This window comes from Takifugu flavidus, chromosome 18 (genome assembly GCF_003711565.1).
Source record: "Takifugu flavidus isolate HTHZ2018 chromosome 18, ASM371156v2, whole genome shotgun sequence".
Classification (NCBI taxonomy): Eukaryota; Metazoa; Chordata; class Actinopteri; order Tetraodontiformes; family Tetraodontidae; genus Takifugu; species Takifugu flavidus.
In genome coordinates, this window is record NC_079537.1 from 4,125,867 (window position 1) to 4,151,392 (window position 25,526).

The 25,526-nt window shown below is 50.3% G+C and overlaps 3 protein-coding genes across 3 annotated transcripts; 2 read left to right on the plus strand and 1 right to left on the minus strand.

The window, feature by feature from the left end:
* The first annotated feature begins 397 nt into the window (after nt 1–397).
* Nucleotides 398–3,116, plus strand: atf4b (activating transcription factor 4b). Its single transcript, XM_057013902.1, has 3 exons — nt 398–620; nt 1,305–1,760; nt 1,855–3,116. Exons 2-3 carry the CDS (start codon nt 1,412–1,414, stop codon nt 2,808–2,810), a joined length of 1,305 nt encoding a protein of 434 aa, XP_056869882.1. The 5' UTR covers nt 398–620; nt 1,305–1,411; the 3' UTR covers nt 2,811–3,116.
* Nucleotides 3,117–3,292: 176 nt separating this feature from the next.
* Nucleotides 3,293–9,059, minus strand: si:dkey-110g7.8 (GTPase IMAP family member 8). The gene is made up of 6 exons (XM_057013899.1): nt 7,887–9,059; nt 6,749–7,304; nt 6,254–6,351; nt 6,039–6,170; nt 5,263–5,853; nt 3,293–5,179 (listed from the first exon to the last, which is right to left on the minus strand). Exons 1-6 carry the CDS (start codon nt 7,915–7,917, stop codon nt 5,106–5,108), a joined length of 1,482 nt encoding a protein of 493 aa, XP_056869879.1. The 5' UTR covers nt 7,918–9,059; the 3' UTR covers nt 3,293–5,105.
* A 69-nt stretch (nt 9,060–9,128) lies between these two features.
* adsl (adenylosuccinate lyase) lies at nt 9,129–13,334 on the plus strand. The gene is made up of 12 exons (XM_057013900.1): nt 9,129–9,382; nt 10,665–10,868; nt 10,967–11,011; nt 11,224–11,303; nt 11,390–11,561; nt 11,720–11,766; nt 11,863–11,953; nt 12,031–12,100; nt 12,177–12,324; nt 12,553–12,733; nt 12,810–12,986; nt 13,151–13,334. The coding sequence occupies exons 1-12, from the start codon at nt 9,239–9,241 to the stop codon at nt 13,235–13,237; spliced, it is 1,446 nt and encodes a 481-aa protein (XP_056869880.1). The 5' UTR covers nt 9,129–9,238; the 3' UTR covers nt 13,238–13,334.
* Nucleotides 13,335–25,526: the final 12,192 nt, after the last annotated feature.

Consider the following 25,526-nt stretch of genomic DNA (forward strand, 5'->3'; position numbering starts at 1 on the left):
CTTCAGGAAAAACGTGATTTTATTTGAACGTTTTAACTTTGACACATCAGACATCCAGTTCCAGTATAGGCTACAGCTTTACCATTGATATGCTGCAACAAAGCACAGACTTTTGCAATTATAAATGCAGAAGTCTGTAAAACCATGAGCAGAGAGATGAGGATGAGCTTGAAATTACACATCATCCATCCTTTTCTGCTGTTCAGTAGAGGTGCAGACTTCGCTCTTCATTGAATTTTTTTATTGGGCCAATTTTTTTCCCCATTTTGGATTTATAAACATATTTCTTTCTTTCTTTCTTTTATTTATTTTTTAAAAAAAACTTTCCCACTGCGAGCTTTAAAATCGGTGAGTTTTCCCAACACTGAGGAAAGTGTACCCGGCGGAGTGATAACAACGAGCAGTGCGGAAGGATACACGCGTGAAGCCGTTGGTTTGGCACTATATGTTGACCACGCGAGTGGCAGCGCCATCTTCTTGGAACAAAACACCGCCTGACTTCGTTGTTGAACATCGCTTTATTGAGCCGAAATGGCAGTGTAAAGTGTGCCGTGACACAGCCGCCAACAGAACAGTGCATCCAGCCAGTGCACTGAGTCACTTGATTCAGCAAAAATGTCGTAAGTGTTTTTATATTTTTGATAATAACTAGTTGGACTGAGCTGCCCGGCCTACATTGTCCGCGTGACCTGACAGCCAGAAGTTACTTGTAATAAGAAATTGAACTTGATACATTTAAAAAATGATTTCTTAACTACTATTTTTACGTGTAGAAATAAGAAATGTTAACTACAACGTTGTTACAATATCGTATCTGAGAAAAGAATCGATGATGCAACACGTGACTGAATCAGAATCAGTTTGAAATCGATTTTTGTTTTATTTTCAAAATGAATAACCTTCCCTACAAGCTGTCACCTATAATAACCTGTCACAGACGAGTTATGATTGTCTTGAACGACATCAAAGTCAACGTGGCATTCGAAGAAAGGTGCCCGAGCCTGTCAAAATGGCTGCTGCAGATATGAACAATTACAGGAAGTGATACAAGGAGCTAAGACGTCAGCAGACTGACGTCACAGTCACAAGACGGGTGTCTGGCTCAAAACACGTGATGTGCACCGACCACATGGAAGACCAGGGGGCAGTGTTCCTCATCCATGATTTCCGTCTGTTACCCTCAAACACTTCTGAAATGTACACAAGCCAAAATATAAAATGGTCAACTCGGTTCATTCTTCTATAAAAAAATAAAATAAAAAATCTTGATTTTTCTCATCTTGGCTCTGTTCCTTGTCCCTCAGGTCCTACGTGGAAACCCTCACTGCCGCTGCTGCATTTGACAGCATAAACGATTTCGAGACCTACACCACATTGTCACGCGCTCCCTTTGTGACGAACAACAGCCACTATGACCATGATGATGACAAGCTCACAGTTTGGCCTGGAAGACATGGAGGACCTTCTCTGGGGGCCTTCCTCTCCCATGGTTGATGCAGTGGACCTCCTCTCCGTTTACACTGACCAGCAAGAACTGCAGGAAGGAGGGAGAGCCTCACCGGAGTGGGACACTCCTCCCGTGTCCCCCATCAACTCCTTGTCGCCTCCTTCCTCTTCATCTCCTCCCTTCTACTCCCCACCTCCTTCACCACCGGCTGTCCTCTTCCATGAGGATAAAGTCGGGACTGAGTCTGACTTGCTGCCCCTCTCTTCGGTAGGCCGTCTAGGTCCGCTGAAGGTGGCTTTGGATGACGGAAAAGGTATTAATTTAAAAACAAAATGCTGGAATGGGATAAGAAATCACACGTGTTTGGGTTTTGAGCAATAACTTGATTTTAATGTTTGTGTCCACAGAAGAAATGCTCAGTGACCTGGATTGGATGGCCGAACGGGTGGATCTTGTTGAGTTTGACCTGGAGTCTTTGATTGGCTCCCGCAGCCCTGATGAGGCCCCCAGTTCTCCAGACGACCTCCTGGCCTCCCTGGATTGCCCCATGGAGCTCGATTCCCTCTCATTGCCTTCTCCGTCAACACCTATGCCCACATGTCCTCCATCTGCCTCTCCTCTAAATATCCATACCTTGACCCCCACTCTTCCCGCTCCCACTTCAGAGCCCTCTGTTATGGTGGAAGATCCTGAATCCTATATTGAAGACCAAGTGGTTCTTTCCCCTCCTCCTTGTGTCCCTGAGCCACAAGAAGAGCTTGAAATCAGGTCTGAGCCTGCTTCTCCAGACCCATCTCCTCCAGTATTAGATTCCCCCTCCTCCCCGGCCTGCACTCTGGATCTGGGCAGTGAAGTCGACGTCTCGGAGTGCGAGGTGGGGCCGGTGGTGAGCTCTGCTGTGCCCCCAGTCCAACGGGTCGTCCTCTCTCTGTCACCCACTCGCCTTGTGTTTGTACTGGCCCCCAAAAAGGAAGTTACACTCTCTGCCCCTGCTGTTACCAGCCCAGCAGAAGTCATTGGTGTATGTGCGCCACAAAAGCCCTGCAGAAGCAGACCGTACCCCGAACCCACGGCCTGCCCCCCGTCTCCCAGTGGCAGCGGTGTCAAAGTCAGGCAGACTGCGAAATCCAAGGGCAAGAAACAGAAGAAGATGGAGCAGAATAAGACGGCAGCCACACGTTACAGACAGAAAAAGAAACTTGAGAAGGAAGATCTTCTCGAAGAACACACAATTTTGGAGAGGAAGAACGTGGAGCTGAAAGAGAAGGCGGAGTCCATGGCCCGAGAGATAAAGTACCTCAAAGAGCTGATGGAGGAGGTCCGGCAGACCATAATAAAAAAGGGGCTGGCTGCAGATCCTTGATTGCTGGTGCATGGATGAACTGTTGAAGTGGGGAAGTTGGTCTCAGCCGACTTTTAATCGTTTTCCAATGTATTTAATGGAAACAAGCATAAGAAATTATGTTTTAACGTGCATGCTCTTTAAATCTACAGCACTGATAGTAACCCCTCACCCCTGTCCTATTCTCAGTACCTTTATAGGAACCCACTCATTATGTAATCTTGTATCCTGATGTGTACGATGCTGAATTTATCCGTTTTTAACAGCTCTATGTATTAAACAATGGACCGTGTGTGTTATGGACCAATAAAGTATAATGTAATCAAATTGTTTTGTTTTATTGGACATAAAAGGGGAGAAGTTGGTATGAAGCTGAAGTAAATTGGAGGCTTTCACCATTTTAGGTGGTTCGGCACAGTGAACAATGACGAGTCAAAGTGGCCGTGTCAGTATTTAAAACGGCCTGAGCTATCAGCTGAAGCTGATGAATGTAGCAGAACAACTTTCAGATGGTTGGAAATGATTTTATTAAACGATCCAAGCCCTCCCTCTACGGAGGAGATAATACAGTGCTTTCTTCCACACTCGAGTTTTCTAACACTTTTCTCGACAGGCAAATAAATCATCCTACGCTTCATAAGCGACTACACGATTGACGACTATCAGAGGAGCAGCTTTTAGAAATCCTGTAGTCCATTCATAAAAACCAATAACAATAGCCTTGATAGTAAGGGTATGAAAGGCAAAAATACTCTATATTTAACTTTTTTTCTGACTGCAATCACCAGGGACCACACAGTAAGCAACGTCACATTGGCTACGGTATAGTGGCACAACTCACACACAGTGCAAAATGCTTCCCTAAAAGCGTACAATGTGGCCTACGGTAAATATACACGACTTAGACGATATATTCAACTGTGACTTTAACTGTGACTCCAGATGAGCATCACACACATCATCAGGTAGCATCCATGCTTGTCACACAAAGTGCTGCGAGAACCTACACCACAGGAGAAAGAAAGGGAGAGCAGAAAGGAAACTGCATCAGGCTACGCGCTAGTATAAAATGTGTGTCTGCGTCTGGGCAGTGCTATTGGTGGCATATGCTTTCACTTGTCCCCCCCCATTTTTTTTTTTGCAGTCATAAAGGTGGAAGGGTGTCAGAAATTCCTGCGAACTCAGAGGAATAAACGTGAGGTTGCCATCTGCTCTATAGGCACTGGTTTATGGTATATTAGCATGCGGTGTTTTTAACATGCCACTGAGACCTCAGTACACTGTACATCTTTAAAGCTGCTAACAGCGCTGGGATCGGGGAGTCTCAGCTGTGCCCTGTAGAAAAAGGTAGTAAAAGTCCTGCGTGAGCTCCTGTGGGTCATGAGGTCATTCTGTTTGTGTAGCATGCAAAAGCTTGACGTAGCCTACGGGGTTCTACACCCTCCACCCCCCCCCCCCCCTTTGATACTGAGGCACATAGCTGAATCTATATTGTTGATAAATGCATATGACGGCCGGGTGGTGGCGTAGAATTATCCACAATTTAGCTACGTCTGACTTTGAGGCAGGCTACTGTTGGTTATGATTAAGTGGAGATGGATTTAGATGTTTTTGCAAGCAGGAGCAAACCCCCGTCAAAGTGCAAACGCGGAGTTTTTATAGCTCGCAAAAAAACCCAAAACTCGATTCAGTAGCTGCAGTTCAGCGTTTCATTCCTGAATCCCTGAGCGTAAACTAAATAAATGTCGATGATCGCAGATATTTTTAACATCGGGTGCCAAAGATCAAAGATGTCACCTGCATTTGTAGGTCTGGACATTATCTTGGTATCGGTATTCAATAGGTGGCTCTCCCTCAAGGCTTTGCCCTTAAAATGCTCATTTGAACTGAAGGATAGAAATGGCACTTGATGCAGAAGCAGTTAAGTGTATTGTAAACCTTAGAGATGTTCTTCGTAGACCACTTTTATCTTCGGAGTCCAGGGTGGACGTGGTGAAACCTCAACCACCGTATGCACTCCTTAGGTGACTGTTCGCCCTATTGTGTTGCTCAGCCTCTGTTTGGAGGCAGTTCTCTGAAGACATGTTGAGAAGCATGAATCCAACTCTGGTCCCTTTAAGGCAGAACGCGCCTCACACCATTTGGATCGAGCCTGGGCCGGCGGGTCGACGACGTCTTCTCTTATGACGGAGACTGTTTTCCTGAAAACCCTTCAGGGAGATATGTTAATGAGGTTTAAGTTGCACGAGGTGATGCTTGGGCTCATTTAAGACTCGGTGTAGATAGGGAGCAGAAGCGCTTCTCTTCTAAAGCCGGTTACTGCAGCTGGCACCCTCGACAGTCATCCTCGGGCTCCGTGTTGTCAGAGGAGTAAGAGCTTTCCTCGCTCACTGTCAAAAGCAACGGAGGTGTGTTAGACAGGTGGAAAAACACGACTTTTCGGAATACGCGAGGCAACGGAAGTGTGACTTACACCACTCATCCTGTATGGGGAGAAAAGCCTTGTCTCCGTTCTCCCTGATCATCTCCTCGATTTTATCCAGCAGGACTGACACGCTTCGGTCCTTGCCGGGGGTCTTGCTGTCCAGGACGTGGTAGTAGTTCCCGCAGTATTCCAGCAGTCTTTGCAGCTCCCGTCCACCTCTGAGAATGTGTTCCTCTATCGGGGTGCGGCCCAGCCAGTCACCACAGCTGAACAGCACCATGGTGTGGAGGCACGCAGTTTCGCCAAACAGCGTCTCAATGTGAGCCAGCAGCGTCCGCCTTTTCCTGGCGGTCAGGGACGAAACGACAGGGAGGACCAGCAGCAGCGTGTGGGGGCCAGGCCTCAGGAGGGCAGCTCCGCGCTGGGACTCCTGCCGGATGCGCTTTGGGGTCCTCCGCACGGAGAACCAATCCCAGCCTGGGGTGTCGACGATGGTGACCCGGCGGCCACACACCAGGGCCTGTCGCCTCAGACACAACTCCGTCTCCTGGCCTGACTCGAAAAATCGGCGGCCCAGAATGGAGTTGCCCACCGAACTTTTCCCGACGCCCTTCCAGCCCAGCAAGAGCACTCTCAACTCTGTAGGGACCAAGATATGAGGATCAAAACCACCAGATGGGGCCCAAGGAGAGTGCTAACCCTAACCACCACAATGTGACCTTTGTTGTCCAGCATTATGACACGCCCACTTGTCTACCTTCATTACAGGAGTCCCCCATTCTTTCCCTAACACTCATTTATTTATTCACGTGGCTCCTGCGTACCTCTGGGAGGTCCTCCAATCATCTGCTCCCTCTGTCGGGCGTGCTCCTCCATCCTCATCCTCTCCTCCTCCAGGGCTCGTCTTGCCTGCTCCTCTTCTAACAAGATCAGCTCATTCACCTCAAAGTACCAGCCTGCAGGGAGACAGCGTTATATCATTGAATAATTTCAGTTCTGCTAACAGCCAGCGGCGCCGTTGCTACACTGGGAAGCGAACCTTGGTTGTCGGTGATCAATTCCTCCACCTTTTCCATCAGTTCTGGCACCTGCGTGTTGTCCTCCGCGTCTTTCCGAGTGTTGTCAAAAGCGTGGTACCTACGAGTGAACAAGATCCTTTCAGTCTTCAGTAGGATTTAAGGCTCAATTTAAGATCTTCGCTTCGCTGAAGATGGCACACAAGCCTTTTTAATTTGAATAATTCCCTGTCAAATTGAGCTGCTTATGTTAATGCACGACACAACTTGACTTCCATGCGTTTGGATTAGGGGTTTTTATTTAGGCCTGTCCGACATGACGTGACAGACAAGAACCCTCGAAAAACTACACAATGGCTTTACCCACAATGCAGTGCTTTCCAGGACCTCAGTCAAGTCTGTGTTAGCTACAATGGCCTGTGTGTTAAGCTGCAGCTTTGATTATTGCTAGCGTTTGAAGATTTACCATAAATATATTTTGGCATTGGAGAAGAAAAGACAGAAAAAAGGAATCGTACCTGCTTCCACATTTCTCTACCAGCCACTGCAAGGCCTCTCCCGTGTTCGCTATGTGCTCCTCAATGAAAACACCTTTACTCAGCTTGTCCACACAGGTGAACAGCACCATGGAGTACCTCCAGGTCCCTCCACCGAGCGCTCCTAACTGCTCCTCTGCAGCCCTCCTCTGGGTTTCAGTGAAAGGCTGGGAGACTGATACCACCAGTAGGATGGCATGGGGTCCGGGGGGGCAGAGGATGGCCCCCATGCACGGCCCCTCGCTGTCAAGGCTTGGTGGTGGCTGTGGCAGGCTGTCTGGTTCGGTTTCAGCATTGTCATTGCTGTCAGCTTCGCCACTGGCGGTGGGGTCACTTGGGATGGCCCAGGGTGGGGTGTCGACCACAGTGACCCGTCTGCCGTACATCTCTGTATGGCCCACGTTGCTGTGCGTGGTCTCTGTCCCGGAGTCGAAAACATCATCCCCCAGGATGGTGTTGGCAGTGGAGGTCTTACCAGACTGTGGACCCCCGAGAATCAGCAATCTGCGCTCAGGAGGGTGTCGACCCCTGGGGTCCCCTGTTAAAACATAGAGATTAGATAATAATATTGTTTTTCCCCCTTGCTTCATCCCTTTATACAGTGTGCATTTTTTGGGATGCTGTCGACTGTAACATATTGCTACCCCCCCCCCCCTTTCTTTTCATCTTTTTTCTACCTCTGCTGTGTCATTTTCATTCTCAGTCCTTTTTTTAAACTCCTGATCCTGCTCCAGGCCTACTTTCTCCCCATTAATCTCCATCGTCAGGAATAATGACTCACAGAGGAGGACGTTGAATTCTGTCCAGGACAACACTCGGCTGAAAGTTTACATTTATGGTATCTGTGTTTTGCTTAACTGGATGACACAGGTCCAAAAATATATTCCAGCGGCAACCAAGGAAATGACGCCTGTAAATCTTAAAATGATGAGAGGGTTCACTGACTCTCATATGCTAACTCTTTCCATATGAGCTACTAAGTACAGGCAGTTGGCTCTTTTGGTGCAACAGTTTCCACGCTGCACCAAAAGATTCCATCCCTGAACCTGTCAGCCGGGGAGCTGCGGTGAAGGGTGAAGATGTAGTAGAGGTGTGCAGCAACTGATGAAAACCCACTTACCAGTGTCAGAAGCAGAGGACACAGCAGCCATCTTGTGTGTAGAACCTCTGGCTTCCTCTCTCTCTGCCACCCGCCTCCTTCTCCTTCTTGCCTCCACGGTGAATGCCTCTCCTTGAGTCTTCAGAAAGCGGTGAAACCCAAGAGGCTTGCGAAACCCTGCCTGGAACGCTTCACTCCAACCATCATTCTACTGCAGAGCCACTCTGTCGCTGGCTCCCTCAGCCTCCCTTTGCGTCCTCTTACCTTCCGTGCCATTCAACTTCTCCCCATCTGTTTTATAATCTTCCACACGCCCCCTCCTCACTGATAACAGTCCGTGTCCCCTGCCGCTTCCACTGTAGCCCCTTACCTCTTCTTCTTTTGTTCTTATTTTCCAGCTCAAGCAGAGCAGAGGGATTGTGCAACAGAGGAAGCCAAATTCAGCCCTGCTGCAGCAGTCTCAGAAGGATGTCTCGTCATTTTTTGAGGCGGAAGCAGGTCCTCCCACTCGTTCCAGACAGCAGCAGCAGCAGCAGCAGCAGCAGCACTGTATGCAGACTGCAGTCAGAGGACGGATATATAGACAGAGGAGAGAGAGGGGTGGGCGAGAGAGAGCACTCCATTCTGTTTACAGCTGGATGTATTCCCTAGCTGCTGCATCATGCACAAACAAAATTATTTATAGGCTCCTTGCAGAATCATACACTAATGCTGTGGGAAAAACAGGGAGATGCCACATCGCATGAATACACCTAAATGCTGATATGAGACAGGGATTATGTAACGCATAATATGCCCCTATAAATAGCATAGATGACAGCCGCGCTGAATTTCAAACACTCAGTAAAACCCCATTCTGCTCACGTACACTTAGCGATGTGAGTTTTTGGTGGAAAATGGTACAAAGCAGCACTAATTGTCTGACCTCATCTCTGGCTCCTTCTCAGGTTAATTATGCACAGACTGGAGCGAGGTACATTCACTGACCCGAGGGAAAAGACCAACACGGCGACATTAGACAAGGAAAGCAGTTTATTTTAGTCGCAAATTAAAGGTCCTTTTCAATTATATTGTAATACAGTTTTACATTTTGCCAGTCCGCAGACCTTTACCTCGTAAAGCCACAAATATTAAAAAGAGATAACTGTGAGTGGACCACCAGTGTCACCCACCTATTTATTATGCGTGTACCAATCTCACTGCCGTACACCGACAGGAGGCGTCGTAAAACCGTGCCGCCTGCTCGACCATGTGACGTAAACACATGTTCAGCACGCCTGCGTCATCTGAGCGTGTGTGTTGGCGTGTGCGTGGATCAGTCTGCAGGGTAAAGCGGCCGAAACACCAGCTGAGTCGTTTGAAGACCGCCAAACATGGACGGAGCCGACGAGTTCATGAAGTACCGCTCGCCGCTGGTGTCGCGGTACGCCAGCAAAGAAATGGCCTACAACTTCAGCGACAGGAAGAAATTCACCACATGGAGGAAGCTGTGGATCTACCTGGCCAAGGCTGAGAAGGTTTGACATGCTGGACAAATTGGGGACCCCCGCAACAGTCTTCATGTTCGTGGCCACTTGTGCTTTTGCAATCTTTGTGACCTTCAGGGAGCCGTATCAAGTTCTCAGCTATATATAGTTTCAGGCAGGGGGTACATCTGTAAATGCTGCCTGCTGTCAGTCCTGAGCTCTTTACTCTGTAACAAACAGTAGGTTTAAACATTCAACCAAAGTTGCACAATTGTAAGTTCTAAATGCATTTGGTTTACAATTGCATTATTAGGTCACATATAAAAATATGATAAAGAGCGTATTTAGGCCTCCACATGTATATGTATGAAGTCCATGCAAAGCAAGCAACAAGTACTCTTAAATAGATCATGAATTTGGGTGGAGGTTTCAAATATTGAAACAGGAAGTAATCTGTATAAAGAGGTTAATAAATAAATTAGCAGTATTTAGTGGCTCAAACAGCTATTCCAACAAACTCTATGACTGCTAAATTAATTTAAACATTTATTTCTTCATCCTCTTGTCACTAAAAATACCTATATGTTCCAAAAGTACATTCACGTCTCTCCACTTGTGCCAGTTTGTTTAGGTATCTTGGATTATTCATAAAAAATAGAAATTGCTTAAAGCTAAATTCCTAAATTGAATCCTTTGCCTCACTCAAGGGGGTCCATGGACATAACCTCCCACATGCAGTGTCTCATGTGACCAGCAGCTAATAGTGGCTGATCAGAGTCCATTCGGTTCCTATTTGCCATAACTTTGTTATTGGTTCTGTTGTTTAAACTCAGTTAGGGAGGCTTGCACATGTCTGTGGGGTATCTGGAAAGCTAAAGGCTAAATGCTAATAGCTAAAATCAATCGACAGCCTGAGAGCGGAGCGCTCTATTGGGATGATCTGGCGCTGTCTGCCAGATCTGATGGAGCCACACCTCTGAGGACTGTGTAGGACAGGAAAAGTCTAATCTGGATCTATTCTGGATTCTGGAAAAATCTGTTCTGGATTTTATGGGTCGTAAAGAGAGAAACCAAGATGGGAGTCATGTGACCTCTCCTGCTAATTGGTTGCACCACTGTGATCACACTGGTTCTGTCTTATGACTGCTCTGTTGTAATGGGAGCAACTAAAATCTAATCAGGATATTGATTCCCCTCACAAGAGGTCTGACCACGCTCACAACAAGAAATTAGCTGCGTCATCATCAGATCGCTCCAGGCCCCTCATGACCAGAGACCAGAGACGTACGGTGACGCTTCAGTGACCTCTGTCTTTCTGTCTCCTGTCCTTCAGTCCCTGGGTCTGCCCATCACAGAGGCCCAGATTAAAGAGATGGAGAGCCACCAGAAGGACATCGACTTCGCCATGGCGGCTGAGGAGGAGCGCAAGCTGAGGCACGACGTGATGGCCCACGTGCACACCTTTGCGCACTGCTGCCCCACGGCTGCGCCCATCATCCACCTGGGTGCCACCTCCTGCTACGTTGGGGACAACACTGTAATCCCGTCTGCCTGTATTCAACTCATTTGAGTTCCTCCTGAACTCCTGCACACCCTTCGCTGCGCTCTCTAAACTGTTGTTTCGCCCCCCCCCAGGATCTGATTGTGCTGCGTGACGGATTTGACATTCTCCTGCCTAAGGTGAGTCTCAGCTGTTGGCCTGGAAACACACAGTCATCCGTCTCTGGGTTCGTTCTGTCCCAGTGAGCCTCAGCTGTTCGCTCACGAGCCGCCGATGCAGAAAGAATTGATGCTCAGTGTTTGGTCACACGAGCCGACGTGAACGGCGAACGGAGGGTAGTGACGCTGTGATGCTAACGGTGGTTCCTGCTGTTGTGCTCGTCGCCCCACAGTTGGCCAGAGTCATCGACAGGCTGGCCAACTTTGCCGAGACGTACGCCGACCTCCCGACGCTCGGCTTCACACACTACCAGTGAGTGTGAGTGTGAGACCCTGTTGGCCAGTTTTAACACTGAAGAACGTGTGTTGATTATGCCCCTCCCCCTTCTCTCTTGTCAGACCCGCCCAGCTGACCACGGTGGGGAAACGAGTGTGTCTTTGGTTGCAGGACCTGACCATGGACATCCGCAACCTGCAGCGGGCTCGGGACGACCTGCGCTTCCGCGGGGTCAAGGGGACCACTGGGACCCAGGCCAGCTTCCTGCAGCTCTTTCAGGGGGACCATGACAAGGTAAAACCAGGCGGGAGCCCGAGTTTGTCGTCTAGATGTGGTAGTTGCTTTGATCGTGGTTCTTATGGGGTCTTATTTTCACAAAATGAAGTGCAGATTTATAAACATAAAAACAGGGAACACAATGTAGACATGTTCATTTCTAATCATTACACCAGGTAGAGGAGCTTGATAGGTTGGTGACGGAGATGGCTTCCTTCCAAAAGTAAGTGCTGCAGTTTGAGTTTTTCAGTAGCTTCATATCACGCAGAAGTGTTTTATTTGGCTGGTGGCTTTGATACTTTTATCCCCAATGTGACAGGTCCTACCTGGTGACCGGACAGACGTACAGCCGTAAGGTGGACGTTGACTGTCTGTCCAGCCTGGCCAGTTTGGGAGCGACTGTTCACAAGGTGAGCTGCAGAAGCTGGAGACACATAGAAATGCTGCCCCCTTGTGGTCATTCACGTCAATGCGCATCTGCTTGTAGATCTGCACGGACATCCGCCTGCTGGCCAATCTGAAGGAGATCGAGGAGCCTTTCGAGAAGGACCAAATCGGTACGCTCCTCACACAGAAACACCTGCCAGCGTCACAGTGCGAACGCAACGTGTCGGCCTATGTGTTGTCCTCCAGGGTCCAGCGCCATGCCCTACAAGAGGAACCCCATGCGATCGGAGCGCTGCTGCAGCTTGGCCCGACATCTGGTGGCGCTGATAGCCGACCCTCTGCAGACCGCCTCGGTCCAGTGGCTGGAGAGGACCCTGGACGACAGCGCCAACAGGTTTCACACATTCAGATTTCACTCTTCATTTAAGATTGCATTCCATTGAGCAATGATATCTCATTAACTCTCTCATTAACGCTGTTCTCAGGCACTTTAATGACCTTTCAAGGGAGAAATGAGGTCCTGCATTTTGACAGTTTTGATTATGTTTTGTTTCAGTTTGTGTTTGGAGGTCTAACAGCTGGTGGGTTGTGGTGACCTGACATCTTCTCACCCCTCCTGCAGGAGAATCTCTCTGGCCGAGTCCTTCTTGACGGCGGACATCATCCTCAGCACCCTGCAGAACATCAGCGAGGGGCTGGTGGTCTATCCCAAAGTCATCGAGAGGCACATCCGCCAGGAGCTTCCCTTCATGGCCACAGAGAACATCATCATGGCCGTGGTGAAGGCCGGCGGGAACAGACAGGTGACCCGCTTGTTTCAGCGCTGGCCCGGGTCAGACGGCCCTTTGTGCTTCAATAACGTCGCTCCGCTCCCTGCAGGACTGCCACGAGAAAATCCGTGTCCTGTCCCAGGAGGCAGCAGCGGTGGTCAAACAGGAAGGGGGGGACAATGACCTGCTGGCCAGGGTCCAAAAAGACCCCTATTTTGCCCCCATTCTAGGGCAGCTGGACGCAATACTGGAGCCCAAAACTTTCATCGGCCGTGCGCCTCAGCAGGTACACTGCCATTATCTCAGCTGATGTCAAGATTGTGTCCGTTGCCATAGCAACCAGGAAGCAAATTTGCTGCCGGCGCAACAGCATGTTGATTCATTAGCCTGATGTCTGGATTGCAAACAGTATTTTATCGGTGTATGACGCTGTTTCTTCTTTACTTGCAGGTGGCCAGGTTCCTCTCTGAAGAAGTGCGCCCCCTGTTGGAGCCGTATAGATCCAAGATGGACGTCAAGATTGAGCTCGAACTCTGATGCTGACACAAAAAATGATTTGCTTGAGAACCAGAGGGAAGACGTCAACCTGAAACCTGAAGTGTTGCTACAATAAAGAAAATCCATTGTTGCATTATTTATCTGGTGCTTTTACTTGTGTTCACACAAACAAGTGTGTGTTTAAGCACAAAATATTTCACATCAATGAAATCTTCATATCCATTAATGCAAAATTAAACGTGTAATTCTGTGTGATATTCAGGATCAAGTATGAAGCTCTGTCACTTTATGAAGTAAAACTCGTTTGGCCAGACCCCATCAATGTTTTCTATGCTGCCATTTAGGTCGTGTCTTCGTGTAGCAGCAGTAACACAAACAAACGCTGGGTGTCGCCATTTAGCCACAATTTTCCACTTCCGTAATTAATCATGCATTCATCTTTTTATTTATGCATGAAGCAAATGAGTGGAAGCATTGATCAGTTCTGCAAAATAGTTACAATAGGAACACGAAAAGACAACAGCAAAGGTTTTATTCAGAGAAATTATGTCCTTTATGATTATGGCTCCATCATGCAAGTTATTTCCTCAAATATTCCCTTGTAGAGTGAAAATGCCTATTTATAAAAACATGTATGAATATATTGATTGGCTCTGCGTCCTCTGTCAAACTTTATCTCCAACTGGGACAGTTGCGCGACACAGCGTTACATTCCCAGTGTGTCCAGCAGGGGCGCTGTGCTGAGCTGGTTTCATTGATGGGAAAGAGCAGCTCTGGTTCTGCGCCAGGCTTTCAGAGATTCCTCTCATTTAAACACAAGTCTCAGCACAAATGTCCAGGGCTGTTTGAGACCACAATGGCGCCCTCAGAAGCGCGCTGAGTGGGAGATGTCCTGATTTTGGCTCAAGCACTCCAACTATTTCTCCCATCTGACTTCTGTGTTTATCTAAACATACTGTCCCGGGTAATGTTGGCACGGACTTAAATCACACTTTTTTGTTGAAATTTTCTCTTAAGTTTAAAGACATCGCTGGGGGATGTAGAGATGGGAATTTGGGGCCCCTGGTGCCCTTCTATGTCCTGACAGCATTCTTTCACATACTTCATATGAAGTGATCACCAGGGGGCTATGAGGAGCACCACAGGGATCAGAAGGACAGTTTAGGATTCTGCATCTCCAAACATGAACTTTTTCTACTCGAATTTAAAATTGAGCACCTCCCCAGTTGCCTCTGAACCTCAAGTAACGCATGACCATCCGAAGCTTGCCTTGAAACTATCTTCATTTTCAGGCCCATTTTGAATTGCAATTCTTTGTGATTAATCACATCATCTTTGGGAGAACAAGCCAGGGCTGAGGGTGAAGACCCGTTAGCAAACTGGCTAATCCAGTCAGGAAGTTACCATCACCGGTGCCTGGTACTTCTGGATAACAGCAGCATGCACGTTCACATGCACAGCGAAAGGTTTTTGAAATGAAATGACTCTTAAAATCACAGATAGAAACCCAGAAAATGTGGAGGGCAACTAAAGTAAATGTCAACAAAGGTCTTGAACTTGTGGAATAGTGCATGAAAACATTCTCGACGTGACGCCTGCCTTGTTGTTTTTGACTTTGAGTCAAGAAGTAGCTAACTGCAGCCATGTCGCACAAGTATATAGCATAATCTCTGCTAACACCTGCTCGCGCTCTATTCTGTGTTATCCTCCCGACGGCTCTGCACCAAAAACAACAGCAGTCTTTTCTTTCTTCCTGTCAGGCAGCAGAGCGCTCGCCTGCAATCGCCGCTATCAGACGTCGGCGTGGTGGCTCGCCGCCGCTCCGCAACCGTCCGTCAGCTTTTATCAGCCGAAAGTCAAATTCTGCACATTCCATCGCTGCAGGGCGGGATTTTAGCCGTACGGCAGCCACAGGTGAAAGGTTTCGGATGGAGAGAACGATGGCTGACGTAAACAGAAGAGGGACCGGATTGTTCCAGGGCCGGAGATCCGGGGAGAGATAGAGAGACCGGGGGCAGAGCGTCTGGAATAAAGAGAGTGGGCACCAGCAGCTGTGATCTCACCCTCCTTCCCCTCTCCCTCGACGGGCCGCTTCCAGAAAGATGCCCTTTCGCTGAAAAATGCCAAGCGCACCACATTCCACCGGCCACACAAAGGTCCTCCCTCGGCTCAGCTGCACAGGCACGATCAGACAAGGGCTAATTATGTAATTAGCCTGGCTGGTGCGGAGGGGGACCCTCAGATGGCGGGCTGGCGTGTCATATTTGAGTTATCAAACAATGAAGAGAGTCTTATCAGAGGCCCTTTAATTGTTAGAACAGAGATAAATGGACCCGAGGAATGTTCCTAAGCCTGAACCAGGCTTTCTTTGACAACTATGAACCAAAGATTAGTTATTAAACTTAAGCAGAGGTGAAAATGTCATGTAGGGAGTGGGGGAAATGGATAATTGTTAAATGAAGACTAATTGACCTTGAATTGGACATCCTGGTGTTGCGAAATCAACAAATTTTAGTTTCAGCATTCAACAGTAGCGCCTTCCTGCGGTGTGTATCAAGGTTGTTAGCCTAGCATTAGCTGTTTTGGTGTTTCAAGCCATTCATCACAATTTTGGGCTCCTGTTTTCTCGCCTTCTGCCCTGTTCACGATGATCAAATAACAGTAACACATAGTTTAAGTTTACGCCCTTTCTGACAGTGTGGCGTCACGCACACGTGTCGGGCTGCAAAGCTAAAGGTGTGGAAGCTAATCAGCCAAAAACTATCAGCATTAAAAAGTGTCAGTGAGATCAGGGGTCACAGCCAGAGGTTTCCTGTGCTGGAGTATTGACTTAACAATGCTACAGCAAATAGCAAATACTACAAAATCACCATGAGAATTCCTCGCCGGGCGTACGGAACCACCTCTCGCCGAGGCAGGATCCCAGACGAGAATGGAGGCAGTGTCCCGCTCGCTTGGCCGCTGCCCAGCGCTCTCCCCATGCGCCGCGGCCTTGGCGTTGGGTGTGTCTCCGCTCGCACGGGACGGCACAGAATAGACTATTGTTGATCGCACAAGACAGTGAGCCAGGGGAGGAAGGAGAGCTGGTGGTGGGGGTGGGGGGGTGGGTGGTTTAATGAGTGAGTGAGCAACACGCGGACACGCTCGTGCATGTGAGGACGAACTGGCAGGAGTTGAGGATCCAATGGCTTTCTCAAGGTTTCCCAGAGTGAACGGCTCTGGTTTCACTGTAATAACTCATTTTTATTACCCAACAATCACTGCAAACCCAGATCATTGTGTTCAATGGGGGGGGGGGGCACAGGCTGTGGGACTCAGTGATGGTCCTGCCTCTGCCCACATCCAAACTGGCTCGGCTCAGGATGATCAGGGCTACGCTGGAGGTTCTGGCGGAACGGTGTGTGATCCAAACCTGCCTGATGTTCTGTCCTGCTCCGTCCTCCCACAAACCCAACAACCCTCTTGGGTCTCACCTGTCCCCAGTCGTCCCCTCGTCCCCGCTCCTTGAACCCACCTCTCTCCCCCCCACCCCCGTAGCAGCCTTTATAGAAGCCTCCCGTCCGTTCATTTGAGGCATTTTGGGTCACCTGCTTTCCAGTCTTAGTCATTGTTCTGTGTTGGAGTCCGGGTCAAACCGGGTCATTGCTGGTCTCCTGGTCTCTGCCTTGAGCATCATGTGCATGTGATGGGTCTGCTTTGAAGCCCCTCTGAACACAGAAAGAACCTCCAGGAGGTCCGAGCCCGCCGTCCTCAGCTACCTCAGCTCCGGACTAGTGAAGAATTCGATTCAGACGTTTTCTCCTTAAACCCACGGCTGTTTATAGCTCTTGGCGCCGTCCTCCCGAGCTTCGTTGGTCTCTGGAGAAAAGTCCAACTTTGCCAAAGTCTTCTGGAGGGAAAAACCGGCTGAAGCTCAGCTGTACGAGCAGGGACGCGATAAAATATCCGATTTCCTCGAGCGGCATCGTGCGAATGTACAAAGCCGATGACCGAATCAAGAGGAAATGAGTTAAATGGACAGATGAGTCAGTCTGGAGGAGAGGATTGTGGGCCGCGGTGCTGCTGGCTTTAACAAAGTCATATTCACAGTTGAATACACTGACACAGTCAGAAAATCAGCTTCCAGGTCAGGCGGAGAGAACCCTCATTGTCTGAGCCCAACTGCTCGCAGCTCCCTCCGCGCTCGCTCTTTACAGCCCGCCGGAGCCGCCCGCCAGAACCTTCTGCCCTCTCTAACGTCCTGACCTTTCCCTCCCGTTGGACGACTTTAGAGCCAGCGGAGGGGTAGAACTAATGCGCCGCAGTGGAACAGAATCACGCCCGGGTCGTCCAAGGCCCGTGACATTTTGGAGTGGGCTGTGACCTGCGTTGCTTTGAGGATCAGTCAGACGTTGGCTCAGACGGGGCCCCGAGGTCGGCGCCACTTACGGGCTGAATCGGCGTCTTGATGAGTAGATGTACAGTAGAGAGGCTCATCGTGGGCCTCTGGGTGACGCAAGACAACAAAGGCGGCTTTATCGATGCGGCGCAGCACCTCCGATGGCGCAATCAGCTTTTTTTATTTTATTATCAGCAACAGAGGATCCTCTTCTTCCTCCGCTTCGTAAACGAGATCTACCCGAGAGGTTTCATCACCAGGTCCACTCTCATCTGTCTCCTGTTGGCTTCAGTTCATTTCAACGTCCGTTTTTAATCCCCAGCTGCCACCGGAGAACCGGCTGGCTCTCACCACTAGATGTCACCAGATCTCGCACGGACCTTTAAGGAGTGTTGCAATTTATAGCGTGAAGCTACAGTGGTACACCTGACGCTAACGCTCCTCTTTCGTGGAGGTAACTCACCGTTGGACTTCCACCACGAAGCTTCATGTCACTTTATGGTTACGCAGAAGGTTCTGGGTTTGATGGACCGAGTGTGTGAGCAGGATTGAGACCTTTGTGGGGACTCAGAGACACAAGGAGAGATTGATCAAGTTTGATGAACATTCGTACGTTCATCTTTAACTGAGATAGCGACTTCTCGCGCCCGCTGCATCAATCCTTGGATACCTGGAGTTCAAATCCTCCTCGACTGGATTGTGGGAGCATCCCAGTGTTCTACGTCCATGACTGTAGCCTCCTCGTGGTTTTGACCTCTACTCGCACTCTTGAATTTGCTCCCAATTTGGATTGGCTTGCCTGACCCGGACCGAATCGTCTGCCAACAAAAGGACATTAAGTTCTTTCGAGCCTTCCTCACGTGGCCTCGTGGATCCAGAACCTTCCTTTGGCTGCGCTCCTGCCGTGTTTCGCCCTCTGGAAACATTTAGTCTCGCTCGCCGTCGTGGCAGGAATTCGGCTGCTGGGAGCAGATGTCCGCCAGATTGGCACCTGACCAGAGATCTCTGATGAACATCGGATCCGATCCGAGGCGGGACCAGGCCCTGGGAAACGACGTCAAGAAGATGTTCGCCTTCCAAAATAAGCAGCCTTCCCCGCTCCCCCCGCTGGCCGCTGCGATGGCGTTTTCATGCTTGCTTGGTATTTCTGGATGGCTCCCACATTTGCAACATAAAGGCCATCGGAGTGTGATGATAATGGCGAACAATAATAACGGGGCGGCCGAACAAGGGCTCTGAGAGGCTTGTTGACCTTTCGGAGCTAAACTGGTCCTGGCTTCTGTCTGTGCACTGCTGAGCCCATTGTGTTCCAGGACCTTATCATTGTGTTGCAGCTTCCTCCCGCTGCTGCGCGTCCCGCTCATGCACGTGTGTGCGCCCGTGCGCGTTTCACACGTTCTGATCAAAAATCACAGACGGTTCAGATCTTCCTGCAGGAGATGATGACCCCCCTCCCTCGGTGGACACTGAGAAGCACGGATGTCGGCGTGCTCATTCACACGCTCAAAGCATCACATCATACCCCACCTCCACCTGTTGCCCCCCCCCGTCGGTCGTGTGGGTGAGACCTCCTCTGACATCATTCTTGCGGGACAATACACCCACAGCGCAGGGGAACCCCCTGCCCCGGCAACAGGGGGAGCTGTTGTGTCCCAACGGTATGCGTGCTATGACTCATAACCATCTTTCTCCCACGCAGCACACACACACACACACACACACACACACACACACACACACACTGCATTGGTGGGTCCGCGGTGCAGCATGGACCAAAAGGACAGGGGTTGCGTCAAAGATGTGGGGGCAGGCCCAGGGAGATGTTGCCAGGAGCAACCGATAGCCCAACAAATCTGACCCCGGTGACCCCTGTGGCTGGTGGAATCAACGGCACCACTGACCCACGCGGAGAGAGTGACACAACAGAGGAGAGACGGGACAGGACAGGACAGAGAGTGTGTGTTTGTGTGTGTTTGTGTGTGTGTGAGTGTGTGTGAGTGTTTGCTGGGCTGAGATGTGAGTTTACATATTTCTGTATTAAAACAAGAACTCCCCTGGCTTCCACGATCCACTCCGACCTTGTGGAGCCACATTTTCCCCCTCGGTCCAGTGGGATCTTTTCACTGCTGGGTCAGATTACTAAGACCCCCCTCCCCCCCCCCCAAGTCCTCAGAGGGTTCAGGTCGATCTGTCGACACTCAAATAATCATCTTCTCAGACCGAACACGGGTAATCCGTTAAACTTCAGAGTGTGTTCACCTCTTATTGTATTATCAATAAGCGCATGTGGAGCCCCCTGCTGGACCGCGCAGGCACTGCAACCCTGGAATCACGGGCCCCACAGCCCTGCACGAGAGGTTTAAAGGGCCGTGATCACAGATATGTCACGACTGTAGCTTCCACAGGCTCCGCCCTTAATGTATAGCTATAGTGGACACTATTGGCATACTTCACTGGTCTGCTGGGAACCATCGACACAGCCTCAGGGGAAATCTGCTCATGGCTTTAAAGTTAAAAGGGTCGATCAGTCAGACTCGTCCCTGGCGGTAATAATCAAATGAACAGCAGTTCCGAGCCCGCACAGAGGCTGGGATTCCATAAGGAGTGTGTCATATAGGTTGAGCATGTGCCAGAGAGGGACCAGACGGTTGGCAGCTCACAAGAAGGAGCCGACACCTTCCGAGAGATCCCTGGAAAATGATTCAATCTTCGATACGCCAGATCGTTCCCATGACCAGCTCCGTCCGCATGGAAGCAGCTGTGGCTAAAGAACCCACAGTATAGATTACATACGATCCGCACGTCTGCCCACAGCGTGCGCCTCATGTCCACGATACCTCCAGCGCGTTTAGCTTGTTATGATTCAAATAGCGTAACGGCGGTTTGCAGGAAGTGACCGTTCAGGCTGTTACATCCTGATTCCGGACGCTGGATCCCGCTCCTATAGTGGGATCTATAGCTGATCTGCTGATGTTGGCTCTGATAAGTGAGGATCTACAACAAACTATCGCTGGCCATCAAAGTTATCCTCCCATTGTTCCCTCTCACACAGGAAGTAAGGTTTGTTGTGTTATTATTGGAAGAGCGAGAAAGAGTTTGTGTGTGTGTGTGTGTGTGTGTGTGTGTGTGTGTGTGTGTGTGTGCGCGTGCATCGATAAGTGTGCCGCGTACGGAGGCGAGGGGAAGTCGCCGGAATCCTGTACCTGAATCAGAGCGGAAAAGGCTTAGCGCAGCGGAGCGAGGAGCCGCGCAGGAAAACACCTGGGAGAACAAACAGAGCCCGGAGGAGGGAGGAGGAAGAAGAGGGAGAGGAAGAGGAAGAAGAGGGAGAGGAGAGGAAGGATGAGGAGGAGAATTCAACAGAGAGGGAGCGAGAACCGCTGAAGCCATGTGGAGATCAGGAAGCAGAAGAATGTCCTGGGCTTTGGGTTAGCGTAGCATCAATGGGGCTGAGCTGACTCACAGGTTACTAATTGTTCCATGAGGGACTAAGAACAGTTCTAGATGGTTCTGTTCCCATTGATTAGATCCTGTTCCCAGTGATTAGATGCAGCGCTACAATGGAAGGATGGGAAACAATGTGTGGAGTACGTTACGCTATGTGAGCTATGCTAAGGTTAGCCGCTACAAGAACTAATGGTCCTGGGTGGAGCAGCACTTGGTTCCTTCATATAGCAGAACGTTCAGGTGCTCCAGATGTTATTTCTGGAAGAGGTTGGGTTCGTTTCCCATTTTAAAGAGGTTCAGATTAAGACAACGATGCGATGGTCGAAATAGGGCTCGACCGAAGCCCGGAGATGCTGTTTTTGTTCCAGTGGCAGATAAACCGGGCCGGACAGAGGGTCCGCTGTGGCTTATCTGCCCAGACATCACATCCCTGACACAGTTTGCCTGGCGGCCGTTCAGCTGAGCGTCGCCGCTCCGCGCTTTCGTCCCGCTCCGTCTCTGCAGATGGCATTGTGTTCGCACACAATCTTCATTGTATCTGCAGTAGGAGGGGATGGAAATCGCTGCGTTTGTTTTGCTGTTTTGGACTCAAAGACCCTTGTTGGCGGCCGTGGGCCCCTTCACCCGCCACCCTCCCTCCGCTCCTGCCCACATCTTCTGGGAGGTAAAGCCTGGATTTCCCCGTTTCCACTGTCGCTGCCTCTTAAACGCTCACTCTCACCCTCTCATTTAGCGCCACTCCTCTCATTTCCTCCCCCCCGGCAGCCCATTATGCACTCCTATTAAAAAAAGCTCCCTATTCTTCGTGTGCCTACCTGCTCGGGCTGTCCTCCAACGCTAATCCTGCGTCTGCGTCAAGGACAAAAATGTCAACCGCACTTTCCCCTTCGCTCCTGCTGTCGTTCCCAAATGCGCTGGATAAGTGAGGACCTATATAAGTTAATTATCAGGCGTGGCGGAGACGTTTTAGGTATTTTCAGACGCAGCAAGGTGTTTCCTCAGCACCTGAGCTCTGCCTGGACCTGCCCAGGCTCTGATTACAGACCCTTCAGCTGCGTGCGCGCTATCACGTGTGAGAATAGGTGTGAGTAGACCGAGCGTGAGGCCGCGAGCGCAGGTGTTCTATAAACTGCACAGCTGACCCGACGCCCCTGTAATTTGTGCCGCTTTATGGATTTGTAGCTGTGGGTGGGACACTTTCATTACCCACTGACCCACTGGAAACCATTTTAGTGGCTTTTAAATACCATTAGCCCACCTAATAGGTGTTTTCACTTCAGGATATGAGGTGAAATTAAGGTAAAAGTGTCATTTTGGGAAGACAGTGAGGTGCTGGAGGAGGCTCAGCTAAATACGGTCCCATTGTGGAGGGTGGGGCTCAGGTCTGGGAACACAATAACCCTTTAAGGCCTGTTGAGTCTGACACACACAAACGGTGACATATCACCAGTCCATCAGAGCGTTCATTCAGAAACGGGGACAGTTTGGAGAAAGGAGGTCTGAACTCGAGATGGAGGAACTGTTAGCTGCGCACGCTAGCTGGGAAATCTCCGGGCAGATCGGTGCACGCAGGATGTGGCTTGTTCCTGGATGCATTATGAATTCTGTGCCGTGTCCGCTCCGTTCTGAATCAGTTCTGAATCAGGGTCACGTATTCTCTCTCTACTCATACAGCATTTTTCGAGGCAAACACATTAATCGTATGATTAAGATCCTGTGTTCTGCTGAGGAACCTCAATCACCGACGAGGTCCGTTTGTTCAAACAAAAGCTGATCTGGGTCGGGTTTGGATTCCTAACGGGAATAGCAGATGACAGACCACGACCCGCTCCGCACAGTGTCATCAGGAAGCAGTAGCGTAAACAGGAATGACTGGGAGGAGGCCGGCGCTCTGCAGAAAAGGCATTTTTAGACCGGCTATTGCAAATACACCTGTAACCTTCTAGCCTCTGTCTCTCACTCCGCTCGTCTCGTCTATTTCGGAGACATGTTTTGTCTCATCTTCCATGGTGGCACGCCAGCCTCAGACATGCAGCCTTTTCAGGTAGCAGCACCAAGGACGTCTATGCTAATACCCAAAGGCTTCGATGCTAATGTGAGGCAGTCCAATTGGAGACTGTTTTCATCTCTTCATTAGCACGTTAGCATGCCGATCTTTGTGACAGTTGTTAAATATCAGCATCTCCATCTGTCAGGCATAAGATCCAGAACTCAAAAATTGATTTCTGGAACACGGTTAGGCTGGAGGGCGAGGACATCCCCCCATGGAGCGTGCAGGACAGGGTGGGGACGCTGGCAGAAGAATGCTGCTGTATACAACCGCTAAGGGCTGAACAAAACCAGGCATTCCTCACGGAGGTGTTTATACTCCACAGCGTGGTGTGGTCCATCCTCGTTTCATCTGCCAGTGTCGTCGCCAGAACGCTCCCCCGGTGTTGACCCTCGAGGACGCCAGACAGCATGTGCGCCGTCGTTGTTAGCGTGCCTTAAAACCTAGTCTTTGAAAAAGCAGGTGGTCTGTTTAGCTAACTGCAATTGCACTAAATCTAATTTTTGAGAGGCTCAATAAACACACAAACAATGCGCTTGGTTGTCAAGTGATCATGGCGTGTTTATGTCCACCAGACCGGTGGACTCGCTCCACTGTTGGTCTGTAAAGGGATACCTCTGTGCAGGCTAGTACTGGTTAGCTGAGTTGCGCCTGCCGCGCATGTTCCAACATGGTGGCAGCCATTTGAAACCTAGCTTTACATTTAGCTTAGCGGGAGATGTTCCTGACATCTGGAGCTGGGCAGATGTCCAGCACGTTGGAGGAGGGACATCTGGGTTTGGGTCCATCGGGACAATTAAGAATGACTCATAAAGCAGATCGCTTAGCCTCAGCGGGACACCTGGCTGTTTCTCCAACATGACGGCTCATTGATTTTTTGGGACGTCCCCGACTCCTGTCTTGTCGACACTGCGACACAGTCATTGTCCCCAGTAGTTTAAAGCACTACGCTGTAGTTTAAAGCATGCTGGGTGTGTCCGAGGCCTTGCAACACGCCCCACGTTAGCTCTGCTACAAATGTAGCCGCGCGTTAGCCTCTATTAGCGAAGCTGCGGCGGATCTGTCGTTTCCAGGGTTTCGTTCGCTCCGACGTCTGAAACCGAGACCACGAACGGCCCAGATGGACCTCGGAGTGTGAAAGAAGTGGGCGAGTCGGGCAGCTGTTGCCCCGGGCTCGCTGCATCTGCTCTAACTGGCGTAAACATGGACCGGTTTAACATCGGGGTCCAAAGAGTCTTCAGAGCGACCCCCCCCCCCACCACCACCTCTTTGCTCCTCGATGGAGTGCATTCCTGTAATTCCTCTCCGTCTCTCAAATTCGGACCCGTTTGTTAGCTCCTGTTGACGGATGTTTGCCGGGGCAGCGAGCCGGTCCTGGGGGGGGCTGGGAGCTCTGCAGGAACCCGTCTGACAGAGGGACGCAGAGCACCTGATGCTGTTATTGAGGCACATTCCTTCTCCTGGGAGTTGGAAACCTGAGCGTTGGGCTCAGCGGTGGTGCTCAGGGCTGGAGGGGTCAACTAATGACCCCCCCCGGTCCATGTGGTCTACATGATCCTCTCTTATCTCCCAGACATGCGTCCTGAACAGCCTGTCCCCCATCAACTAATCAGGGGTCAGTTATTACCCGTCCTGGCTCTCACGCTTTGGACGCCCGCCAATCGCGCGTCTCAAGCACGTGCACGTGCACAAACACCCTCGGGGTCGTGCACGTGCACACACACCCTCGGGATCAGGCCGACGGACGGAAGACGGACGGAAATCAAATGCCACCATTGTTGGACGGAGGCCGGTCCGGCTCGCCCTGACCTTCTCCGGATCTTCTGATATTTGACTGAGCGCCGCCGTTTCTCACCCGATCGTGGGGGCACAGAAGCCCCTCTGTGCTGCGTCCGGGGGGGGGGGGGGGGGGGCATGAGGCAGTGATGGCGTGTGTTGGCGCCTGCGTGGAGGACCGGGGGGGGTTGAGGAGCGCCCCTCCTGGAGCAGCGTCGCTTCACGTGCAGCTCCTGCGCGTGGACTCGGCGAGTCGCTGCCAGCGTCCGTGGGAACCAGGTCAGAAGAGCGGCGAGCTCCGGCTGACACTGGCGTCTGGTGTCCTGCTGCCCCCCCCAGAAACCCCCCCAGACCCCCGTCAGGTAATTGTTGTGATAGAAATAAATCCTTCCACGTTTCCTTCCTCCTTCATTCATCTGACCTTCCTGGATTAGAGCTCACAGGTGTCTCGGTGCCCCCCCCACCTTTAGTTTGTTGAGCTTCAATCAGATTTATGTGGTAAATTGTCCCTGAAACACCTCCTGAATTGAAGACTGTGTGTGTGTGTGTGTGTGAGAGAGAGAGAATGCAGGAAACTCCCCACCTCTGGTATGAAGCTCCGCCCCCCTCTGAGCTCCTCACACGTGCTCTTTGATCTGAAGCTCTGACAGCTCAGATGAGGAAACTTTAGAGTCATT

What these genes read in the sequence shown, in the direction of transcription:
- adsl (XM_057013900.1), top strand. Translation starts at nt 9,239, where the DNA reads ATGGACGGAGCCGACGAGTTCATGAAGTACCGCTCGCCGCTGGTGTCG. An exon ending in GCTACGTTGGGGACAACACT is followed by an intron (nt 10,869 to 10,966) that starts GTAATCCCGTCT and finishes GCCCCCCCCCAG; the next exon opens with GATCTGATTGTGCTGCGTGA. An exon ending in TTGACATTCTCCTGCCTAAG is followed by an intron (nt 11,012 to 11,223) that starts GTGAGTCTCAGC and finishes GTCGCCCCACAG; the next exon opens with TTGGCCAGAGTCATCGACAG.
- si:dkey-110g7.8 (XM_057013899.1), bottom strand. Translation starts at nt 7,917, where the DNA reads ATGGCTGCTGTGTCCTCTGCTTCTGACACTG. An exon ending in ATTGATCACCGACAACCAAG is followed by an intron (nt 6,171 to 6,253) that starts GTTCGCTTCCCA and finishes GTCTCCCTGCAG; the next exon opens with GCTGGTACTTTGAGGTGAAT. An exon ending in GATTGGAGGACCTCCCAGAG is followed by an intron (nt 5,854 to 6,038) that starts GTACGCAGGAGC and finishes TGGTCCCTACAG; the next exon opens with AGTTGAGAGTGCTCTTGCTG.
- atf4b (XM_057013902.1), top strand. Translation starts at nt 1,412, where the DNA reads ATGACCATGATGATGACAAGCTCACAGTTTGGCCTGGAAGACATGGAG. An exon ending in GGCTTTGGATGACGGAAAAG is followed by an intron (nt 1,761 to 1,854) that starts GTATTAATTTAA and finishes TTGTGTCCACAG; the next exon opens with AAGAAATGCTCAGTGACCTG.